The sequence below is a fragment of the Pyxicephalus adspersus genome, chromosome Z (assembly GCF_032062135.1).
Source record: "Pyxicephalus adspersus chromosome Z, UCB_Pads_2.0, whole genome shotgun sequence".
Classification (NCBI taxonomy): Eukaryota; Metazoa; Chordata; class Amphibia; order Anura; family Pyxicephalidae; genus Pyxicephalus; species Pyxicephalus adspersus.
In genome coordinates this window covers 9,700,691-9,712,299 of record NC_092871.1, presented here as the reverse complement: position 1 = coordinate 9,712,299, position 11,609 = coordinate 9,700,691, and the positions used below count along the sequence as shown (strand labels likewise).

General features: G+C 38.6%; 1 protein-coding gene across 1 annotated transcript; it reads right to left on the bottom strand.

Annotated features, from left to right (window-relative positions):
- Window positions 1-572: 572 nt before the first annotated feature.
- On the bottom strand, window positions 573-10,329 carry LOC140343711 (uncharacterized). The gene is made up of 3 exons (XM_072430567.1): window positions 9,944-10,329; window positions 9,569-9,835; window positions 573-1,807 (listed from the first exon to the last, which is right to left on the bottom strand). Exons 1-3 carry the CDS (start codon window positions 10,248-10,250, stop codon window positions 1,707-1,709), a joined length of 675 nt encoding a protein of 224 aa, XP_072286668.1. The 5' UTR covers window positions 10,251-10,329; the 3' UTR covers window positions 573-1,706.
- Between the last annotated feature and the right edge of the window lie 1,280 nt (window positions 10,330-11,609).

Below are 11,609 nucleotides of genomic sequence, written 5' to 3'. Positions count from 1 at the left end.
GGTTCCCACTGTATAATCGTATCTTTACGCAATTGTTAGCATGCTTGTAATTACCATTAAACCATACAGGGGAAACTAAGCCCACTTTATCTTGTAGTATGTTCATGGTTTCCCTAATACCCAAAAGAAAGTCTAAGAGGCAAAAGAGTCAGGATAAGAGACCTTCTTTATGATTAATCTAACCGTCACTCCAGACCATATAAAGAGTTTCAAGTTTCATGTCTAGTTGTACTGGTAATCTTGTTCACAACGCATGTGAACTGATACTACTCCATTATGATTATCAGTTATGTTTGCTCTAAAAGTACAGATGATTAGCCTGTTGCAATTTATACCTATTTTTGTCTGTACATAAGCTGCACATTAGTATTTTGCTTTATTATTTTTACACTTTATTGTATACTTTGTGACAAATCATTTTTATAAAAAGTATTTTTTGGCCACAGACAAAAACCCTTCTGTCTATTATTTTTATATATTGATTTACTACCAAGGTGGTGGCCTTTGATTTAAAGGGAATACCACAACCTACCCCTATTTATGCATATTTATTTAAAGCCAATTTTTTAAATTTTGGACATAACGTAGAAGTGCTAAACTCTCTCTCAGTTAATTATTGCTGATTATGTCCTTGTTGGTAGTTTTTACTATTCTATTTGATGTGGTGATTATACAGCTGATACCAGAATGGGAGTTGGGAGAAAGTTTCCTTGTTCTAGATGAATATTTTCCTCTTTTCACAGACATGAGGCAGGGGGGTTTGTTCTAAAAATGCTATCATCCAATTTGTTATTCTCATCTTCTAGGTCCACAACTTTCATAGTCAGGGACCCAGAACTAACGTATGAATAAGGATGGTAAAACCATATTATGTAAATATTTGTAGCAGACCAAAGCAGAATTCCAGTCCAATAAAATTAGTGGCTCAGAAAAAGATAAAATGGTTTTATTCTAGTCTTCTAGGCTGATTTCCTTAAGCAAGTTTCACTGTTTGCCCAGAAAATCCCCATTCTAAAAAAGACAATAATGTTGATGATCTATGAGTAGGCACCAATTGTGGACTCCCATTTGAATCCCTCAAAGTGTCTTTATATGTGTGACACATCAGCGTGTTCTAATCTTTGCCCAACACTCAAAGCCAAATTCTATGAAAAACATCAGCAGGATGATGGCCAGATAAAAATTATTCCTCCAGTGGAAATGCTACTTACACTTTCAATACATACACTATTACTGCTGTGTCATAATTGTAAATTCCAAAAAAATATATATTTGACATAGTGGATTTAGCCTTACATATCTTAGCTGTCTATGGGGGAACCTGGCAGGGTGTGATTGTAATGTCATTGGATGGCTTGATTCTTTAAAATGTACAGGTTAGCTTCTAAAAGTAATATCAGGGCTACACCTATAAACTGAAATTTCATGACAGAGATCAGTGTAAAAATAGAATTGAAGAAATACACTGCAAAGTAAATAAAAATAAAAAGCCAGAAAAGTAGGCAAAGAATTATAGAAAATATAGGAACATTTATCTTACTTGCCATGATTGGTGACATCAAGCTGCAATGGGTGACACTGCAAGTGTAGACATTATTGTCTGTTGATGTGATGTTCATTGTGAGCCATGTGGGATAGGTGATGTCAGGGAACGGTAAGGTTACCTTCTCCATCATACTGTCTGGCACATGTTCTCCATACTTGTACTATGGCATCAAGATGTTCTTGGGGTAATGCCCATATGCCTGGCAGTTTATTTTGTAAAATGTATTGGTGATGAGTGTTTTTGTCACTACCACAACTGGTTCTTTTAGAAGAAAAGATGAATAGAAAAATAAGGCAAAATATGATCATAAAATTATGATGTGTACCCCAGTTTGACTAACATATAATAGATCAAATGAGCAGAGCTTCATCTCATTAACTAAGCTAAGTGGGTATATTTGTCCTTTTTATATAAATAGCCCGTATCCCTTTAGTAAATCTCCCTGTGTATGATAGGAGTTATAAAGTGCTATATTACTATGAATTGCAGTGTGGGGGGCTAGAAAACCTTGTGTACCAAACTCTCCTCCTCAGTGTTCACAATTTAGAGACCCAACTGTCTTGAGTGTATCAGCAATAGAAGAGTTCAGAAAAAAAACTCTAAAATTTCTGGTTCAATAATTCTTTATTATAAATTTATTGGGATTTTTACAAAACAAACATACATAAATTAACAAAGAGTCAATAAAAATAATAGCCAACAAACATTTAAGAAAAAGAAAAAGAGTATCTAAAAGTATAGAGTATCTACAAACAGAGGGAAATTAAATATACATAGAAATACAAAAGTCTGAACATATAGAGCACCAACTTCTCCGGTCTATACAAAAAAAAAATATACAATCAACTGAGGTACAGTATCTACTATAAATAACCTATTAACACGAAATATTACAGGAAAGATGAAGGAGCCAGAGTTCCCATTTAAGAAAAAATTTGCCATAGTTGGAGTTTTTGATAGCAATCGTCTTTTCGCACAACAGAGATTAAGGTCCTATAACCGATAACATCATTATAATTAGGAATGTGAGAGAGAATATGCGATAATGATCCTATTTCCCCGCAATGTCTCCAGCAATATGCCGAGTGAGAATCAGAGAATTTAGATAATTTGTATGAAGTCAAATACCAAAAGTTAAGTATACGCTGGAAAAGAAATAATTTTCACATGTAGTGGCTCTATAGGTATCTCTAATGGCAGTAGTCCATTCAGTAGGTGTACAATTTATTTCTAGATCTTTAACCCATCTGCGCATATTAGTAGATAGGGAAAACTCCAAATTTCCACTAAGCACATTGTAATATATAGTAATACTGTTTTTATGCGATATAGGTGCTTGAAAAAATTGTTTCCATAACATATGTATATGTAACTCAGGTTGAAAATTAACCTTTTTAATAGGTTGCCTGATTCTCCAGTAAGTAAAACGCTCAGTATCGGCTAATCGGTATTCTGTCTGCAAGTCAGCAAAAGATTTAATACCATGTGGGGTGAAGATATCCCTCACCCCACAAATACCACAATTCACCCATCTTGATAAATTGAGCTGTGGAGAAAACACTTCCAATACTTTTAGATCAGGGTGTATGGTCAAATAGGATCCTGAAACAGTGGACAACAAATCGAAATCTGTCCAACATCTCAGGGTCACCTAGATTGTGGGGTATAAGGAAATGGGTACAGGAAATCCCAGCTTAATAGCTATCAGTAAATATTTAACATTAGGCATAGAAAGCAAATATTGTTCCATCTCAACCCACAACCTATGCGGAGATGGGTTCCACCAGTCATAAATTTGGGAAAACTGAAGCCACATGATAATGAGACAGGTTTGGTATCCCCATTCCTCCAAATGTCTTGTCTTGTCTCCCTTTCCATATAAAATTTGTGATCAATTTTTGCAGTGAGATCAGATATTGCTTAGGAAGGGGAATTATAAGGGTGCGGAAAAAATACAAAATCTTAGTCAATATTACCGCCGCTACTCTACCTGCCATAGAGATATCAATTTTCTTATATTTTTCGTGGATATCGTGGATATATAATTCCGTGGATAATGCTGTCAATAAAGAAGGAAAATTAGCTTGAAATAGTTGTGAAGTACTAGACGGGATGTGAACACCTAAAAATTTAATTGCCTTATTTTCCCACATATAAGGAAAATTAGCTTTAAGAGAAAGTTTCATGCATACTGGAACATGTAGGCCCATCAATTGAGATTTAGAGGCATTAACTTTATAATAGGATACCTTAGAAAAATCCTCCAACAATTCTTGGACCGCTTTCAAAGACCTTTCAGGGTGAGTGAGCATTAAAATAATATCATCCGCAAAGAAATTAATCTTGTGGACTCTATTCCCCATCCTTACTCCATACATCTTAGTACTAGAATGTATATATTCTGCAAGCGGTTCAAGCAACAATATAAAAACCACTGGGGACAGCGGTCAGCCCTGTCTCGTCCCATTTGTAATTGGAAATGTAGACGAGAGGGCTCCAGACGTGAAGATTCTCGCAGCTGGACCTGAGTACAAAGACATAGTGGCTGACTTAAAATAACCTGAAAATCCAAATTTATCTAGGGCCTCGGATAGATATCCCCAATGGACTCTATCAAACGCCTTCTCGGCGTCTAAAGATAGTAATGGAGAAGGCTGTTTGAGAAGGACAGTATATTTCAAAATATTAATTAGGCATCTGGTACCAACAGGAGCCTGCCTATGCTTTACGAAACCAACTTGGTCTGGGTGTCTTAACGAAGGTATATTATCTTCCAGCCTTCTTGCCAGTATCTTAGCGAAAATCTTCACGTCTGTGTTCAAAAGAGATATAGGGCGATAGTTACTTGTACTTTGGGGATTCTCTGCAGGAAAGAAACCTTGGAGTGCAGCTAAATCAAAGATCTCCTTCAGATAAGGTACCAATTTAGTGGAAAAGAGCTTGTAATATTCGCTTGGGAATCCATCTGCTCCAGGAGACTTCCAATTTGGAAGTGATTTAATTACCTAAGCTATCTCCTGGGTTGTAAAGGGGGCCGATAAAGAAGCAATTTGTTCAGGGGACAGTCTAGGCAACTTCACTTTACTCAAAAATCTAGTTATAATCTCAGTACTAGGTTGAGGAGTTAGAGGATCTGCAGCCAAATTTTATAAAGAAAAGCAAATATTTTTTTTAAATAGTTTTTAAATGCGGCAGCAATATCAGTAGGGCTGTAACATAATTTTCGAGTTATAGGGCCTTCCAAAACAAAAATTTTTGATTTAAGATGTCGGGGCTTAAGATATTTTTTCACAAACCCCTCTTACGAATGCTTTATGAGCATTCCATAGAGTAAAACTATCAAGTCTTTTCTAAGTCATTGACATCAAAAAATTGGCTTAATGCTTCCTCCGCTTGTTGTATTATTTTCGGATGTGACATGACAAACGTGTTGAATTTCCATAAGTTGCCAGGTAAGAATGGGGAGTCGAAAATATCGCAAATTCGATACTTATAGGTGCGTGGTTTGACCAAGAGATTGTTCCTATTGTTGAAGTCTTAATCTTGCCATGACCAGGTCAGTAAGGAAAAAATCAATCCTTGAGTAGGAGAGATGTAAAACCGAAAAATTATAATAATCCCGTTCTGTACTGTGTTGGCATCTCCAAATATCATATAGATCATAATTTGAGAAAAAGGTCGCCAACTGAGGTGGAGATCGTTTGGGTGAAGTAGATGAATCAATCGTGTAGTCAGCTGTTGCGTTGAAATCTCCACCTAAGAGCAGGTTACCTTGTCGAACCATCGAGATCTTAGTTAAAAGTTTCGAAAGGAATTGCTTTTGCTTTGTATTTGGAGCATAAACATTCACTAGAGTAAGGCAAATATTGTTGATTTGGCACACTAAGATGAGAAATCTGCCATCAGGGTCTTCCAAATGGTTGAGGTATTGAAAGTGTACAGAATCTTTCACTGCTATGAGAACGCCACATTTTTTCTTTGTGGCATTTGCCATATAAATATGGGGAAATCTCCTCGGTTTCCAATTAGGTACCTTGCCTTGTGCAAAGTGTGATTCTTGTGCAAAAATAACATCCGCATTGTGAGTGTAGGCCTGCCACAAGAGTGATGATCTTTTGAAAGGATTATTCAATCCTCTAGTGTGTATAGATAGAAACTGAATACCCATAGGGATTGTTAAAATACTTCACAGTCACTTGGTAGATACTGTACATACTTGTGGAGTGCGACTCGGAGCAGTTGGTGCTTGAAATAAAAGAAAAAGATAGAGAACAAAACCAAAAAGAGACAAAACAAAAAACAAATAGAAACATCCCAGACCAAAACTCCAGGTCAATGGGCTGATGAACTCTGCTTTGATTTCTCATAGAGGGGAGAGAATCAATTCAAGGCCCTTCTTAAAGGAAACCTTAAACTAAAACAAATAGAAGGAGCCAACAGTTCTATGAAATAATCTGGTTATCTGTATTCATAACCAGATCACTTAGGTACTCAAATAGGAAATAAACAAAGGCTGTTCATGTCCACACTGAAACCATACGTGGAGGAGATTTATCTTGATGAGGTTGAGAATTCTCCATATCAATGTTCCAATTTGCTAGAAGTTGTTTTCCAGATTCCACATTAGACATCGGATAATTTTTCCCCTGATAAAACACAATCAATTTTGTAGGGAAACCCCATTTATACGGAATTTTCTTTTCTCTCAAGATCTTAGTAATCGGAAGGAAGGTTTTCCTAGCTTGAAGCGTGTTTTGAGACAGATCAGTGAACATCTGAATATATATATATATATATATATATATATATATATATATATACTCCTCACGCAACGGTGGTGGTTTTCTGGCTACATACATCACCTTCTCTTTTATATGAAAAAAATGTACTCTTATCAAAACGTCTCGTGGAGTGTCCGAAGACAGAAAAGAGGGTTTCGGAATACGATGTGCTCTATCAATAAGGAGATCACTTTCAGAAGCCATAGGAAGTAGACATTTAAAATAGGCTGTAATAAAGCCTATCAGTTCCCTTAGGGCAACTGCTTCAGGGATCCCTCTTTAAGTTTAATGTTGTTTCTTCTGGATCGATCCTCTAGATCAGCAAGTTTCTGCTTAATCCATTGTATATCTGTGCTCTGATCTTGGTGAGCATCTACAAGTTCATTATGTGCTTGGGAGAATTCCCATCTATTTTCTTTTCTAAATGCTGAATTCTTTTTTCATGTTGTGTAATAGAGGTTTTAATATGAGTGAACATATCAACCATATCTTGATGAAGGAGAGCATCATTTCCTTCAATGTAGAAATTGTGAGCTCTTTATGATGTACAGGAAAATCTTCAATGGTAAGGCAGGGAATATCAATAGGCCTAGATGTCATATCATCAGCCTGTGAAATATGTAGTGGAGGTTGTACCTCAGTTGTATGGTTGTCGGTGCTAAGTTGGGAAGCCTTAACAGAGCCCTGAAACTCACCAGCAACTGGCTCCAGTTGGTCCGCGCAGGGAGATCTGGTGTCTGATGAAGATGGTGTAGATGGAGAATCCGGAGCTGCTGAGAGGAGTTAGGCCTCGATCCCTCGATCCCATCTTGTGAGTCTGTCGCGTCCTGGGTCTTAAAGAAGCTGGTAAGTTTTCGCGGCTCCGGTTTCGCTTTCTTCCGTTTTGTCATCTTGTAATCTTGTACCAAAGCTAAGTGCTCTGGAAAAGCTGATATGCACCCGGTAACCCGATAATTTAGTGAAAAATTTGCTGTGAAAGTCGCTAGTGGCTCGCTCGAGTGCAGAGCAGGTTGATCAAGCGGCCATCTTGCCAGCCGGCCAGACACGCCCCCCCAAAAACTCTCAAATTTCCGACTCATATTTCTTGAATTGCACGTGAAGTCTTGGTTTCGTGCAAGAGCACAAAAAAGATCTGACAAATATAGGTGGTCTTTCTTCCATCTTCTACAGACAGATACCTTCACTACAGCCTTCTATTAAAGATGGGTTAAAGGAAAACAAGGCACCATTTTGTGTTAATGTGCTCGATAGAGAGGGTCTGCTTCCAGTGGATATAGCCAAGATCTATAATGATGGTCTATCTTCTCAAGTCTTGGACAGCTTAAATAAATTAGGGCCAAAATCTCTATCATCTAGTTGTTGCTGTTAAAACTCCAAGACTGGAGTGGATACACTTTCATCTGTAAAGCTGGGTGATCCAGCAAACCTGGAATGGATTTTCAATCCTGCAGTTTATCATTTCCAGGTTTGCTGGATCACCAACTTCACTGAAAGTATATCCTCTCCAGCCTTGGAGAGCTTTAATAAAACAGGCCCATTGTATCCTCCAGTCTTTGGCAGAACAAAATTAATTGGATTTAACTGCCAGAGATAGAATATTTTCCCATTTCCCTGTGCTGTTGATCCTTATTGTCTAAACTGTTGGGTTACCTTTCTGCCAAAACGGCCAAAACCCTTCCTAATCATACATTCCTTATAAAGGAAAGCCCTGACCTATGAAAGGTTCTCCACCTTCCAAAGTCAAACTTCCTGCAAGGGTGATAAAAAAAAAGAAAGAAAATGACAAAGAGTAATTGCAGTAAATGTCACTCAATTTCAACATCCTGCCATCTTCTTTTTTACATCTTACAAAGATTCTTTATCCCTCTTCTATCTTCCTTCCTTCAATAGTGGGGTATACTAGTGTTGGGGGTGGAAAGGAGGGGGCTCGGGGGTGTTCTTAAGTGAAGGGGATAAGTAATACCTTTTCTGTTAAAAGTGAAATTTCCCTGTGACAGCAGCTCAGTTATAGATGGAATGCATATATTTAGTAGATTGCCTGTAAGAGCCTCTGTCACAATTTGGTTCACATTATAAATGTCAACAAGGTACTGAGTGAGCTCTTGGATCCCCTGCAGTCCAAATGACTTTCTATATCAGTCAATATACGAAGCAGAACCCAAATCTTATGGTAGGTTTTCACACCTGGGCCTTCATCTCAACTCAGGACAGAGACCCCCATCTCAAAGAACTCCCTGGGAACATAAAGCCCCACCTGCCAGCCCAGGTAACCCCCACACCCCGGGTCTTCAGACTGAGGCTTTCTTTTTGGCAGGTCCTGGAGCGGAACAAAAAGGCCCACCCAACCTTCCATTCCAAGACCTCAATACCACTACCAAAGATGAAACCCTTGGTTGCCATACTAGCCCTGGACTCCTTTCCTAGAAGAAATTGGAGAAATATACCACCTGTCCGGGATTGATGCCTGTGGTCCTGTACACTTTATAATATTTAAATTATCCTAATCTGATTTCTTACCCCTTAACTATATGAAAGAATCAACTAATACTTTGATTCTAAACAACAGCACTGATACCAATAAATCATCCAACCAAAAGTCATCCATGAGAACTAGGACAACTATCCCTAAACACATAAGAGGACCTTCAATCCAACCTGCAACCAAATCATAATGCTGCTTTAATCCAATGACTTGGCAACAACTCACACCCTCTGCCATGTAACTCAAACATGTTTCCAACCTAATGACAATATGATCAATATATTATGTAAATAAGAACAGTTTTCCAATACTTTAACACTTCTTGCAATGTCTACAACTGTGTTTCTCAACCATAATAACATGGAGGAACCCTTGAAATAGCTTGCTGGTCTTTAGGGAACCCCTTCTATAATTACTATATCCACAGCTCACAGTACATTATTGTCGTGGTCAGTGGGAAGAATGTCACCCTTACAGATAACCAAAAGGAATACTGGTGTCAAATAAACTGACCCAAGAACCACAATCTGCTCAAAAAACCTTTAGAATCATTTTGGAGGAACCTTAGGGTTCCACAGAACTTTGATAAAAAAACCCTGGTCTACAGTAATGTCCCTGCTTTGACACCTTTCATGACACCATGGGGTCTGGATAAAGGTGGCCGAGTGATCATAAATAATAGGTTACATTTCTTACAATCGACATAAGAAGTCTAGCTGAAATGTGATTTAGGCCATGGATGCTTAGCATGCTCCTTACCTCTTCTTGCAAAGGCTTCATTCCCTGCAGTGGAGAATATGGTGGCTAACTGCTGGCACCAAACCTTAATTTGCTTTACAATATTTTCCAGCGTTTGCCTGTCGTCCTGCATCATTTTCTGCACAGACTGCGAACAATGCATATGCGCAGCGGCCCACATTCTCTCCTTGTCATTTAAATGCACCAGATCTTCTCCTTCTGCAGCTAGCCTGTAAGTGAAGGCTCCTTTGTTGTCTGATGAGGAGGGACATCCTGTCCAACACTGAACTGTGAAAGAACCTAAAGAAGATTGATATTATACATACATATCTCAATATAGCTGGAGTTTAACTATTAGCTTTCTATTGTTCATACTGTTTTCTGCCGGTCACTTACCTTTAACCCTAAATTCCTTATTGATTCCATTTATATGTATTTGAAAAGCAGAAAAGTATTTGCTTAGGAACACATTATACAAACTCCAGTAATCATCAGTCCGGTTTCCCTTTGCCCATTTCTGCTTGAATACAAACTCCCGTGTGGTGTTGTAGGTGGCCAATATTGGAATGTCTTCCATTTCCATGGAGCTCCAGAATGTCAACTCTCCCTTACTGGAGATATAGTAACTGTGCAGCCAGTTCAGCCGAATGGAACCTTGAGCATAAAAGAGAAAAAGTTCATTTTGTACTCTTTGGACTTTCATTTTGCAATTGCTAATATGTTTAATTTTTTTTTGGTAGAAAAAGGAACCCAAATGATAAAGTACATCTATAGGCAAGGAACTCTTTGCTTTTTGTCCTCACCCTCCATCTACAATTTACTTACCTATCTAGGAAATGTCCTGTAGGATGTCTCCAAAAGAGCTCCATGCATCACTTCTGTTACCCATCCACCCCCTATCCGGCAGATATGCAGCCATTACCACCTTTCTCCCCAGGTTTTGTGGATGGCATTCTGTCATTGGACATATGGACCAGGGCCAGAACTCAATACCATTAATACAAAATTAAAATCAAAATGTAAAAAATGCAAGCAGGGAGGATCTTTGTTACAAAAGGGACGGATGATGTCCCTTCTGCAATCAAATAAACTTACCTGCCTGAGTGCAATTTTTTAAAATGGACTCACCTCTCCTTCATTTCTAGGTTCCGAGTATTTGGCCATCTGATTGGCCCGCTAATTGAGAATATTTACCTGTAATACTGTGATGATGCAGCTGGCTACAGCACTAAATAAAAAAATTACAAGCTTCAAAAATAAATAAAACATTATAGGTATGGAAGTGGCCATCTTGTGTGTGGCAAATTTCTCTGCCATCCAGTCCTGATCTTCTTCTCTGCCCACAGCCCTCCCTCACTGCACCCCGCCTAGGTCCCTAACCAATCAGTCAGTGTGTTGTCTTCTATGATTGGTCGGTGCTGATTGTAACCCTAATCTTTGTCACTCTCATTTTTGAAGCCCCTTGCCATCTTGATATGTGTTGTCCCTCCAAACTGTATTGTCACCCTCTTCTGTGGAGCCCGGTGACCCTGTAGGGGACTGCCTTTTTCTATCTGCTTGCTGAGTTGCAACTTTGTAAATTGCAAATAAAGTTGTTGAAGTATTTCCTGCCCCTGATAGTGGTCTTAGAAACCCCACCAGGATATAAAGAAATGCAGGAAGTACAGGGACAAGATGAGAACATGTGCTCAGCCAGGGTAGGTGCTGCATCCCTGCCAGAACACACTGACTGCTGTGTTTGTGTGTGTGCAGTATTATATCATTACCCTCTGTAATAATGGGGTTTATGTGATCTGTTATCAGAGATCACTTAGGGAAATCCCTACTGTCAGTGTATCAGCTATATTCACAAATATAAATTGTATCTGCCCTTTCAATGATCTTTGCTGATCTGCACCCCCTGTCTAGTTACACCTAGCATAGGTTAGGCATCGGATGGCCCATAGGTAGCAGAGGTCCGGTTGCATTGGCAGATTAGTGTGATTGCTAGGGTCTAAGTGGTAGGGCAGATAGATTGTTCCTAAACTCCAGAGACTTTGCCTGCATCCCTGCAATCCAGGAT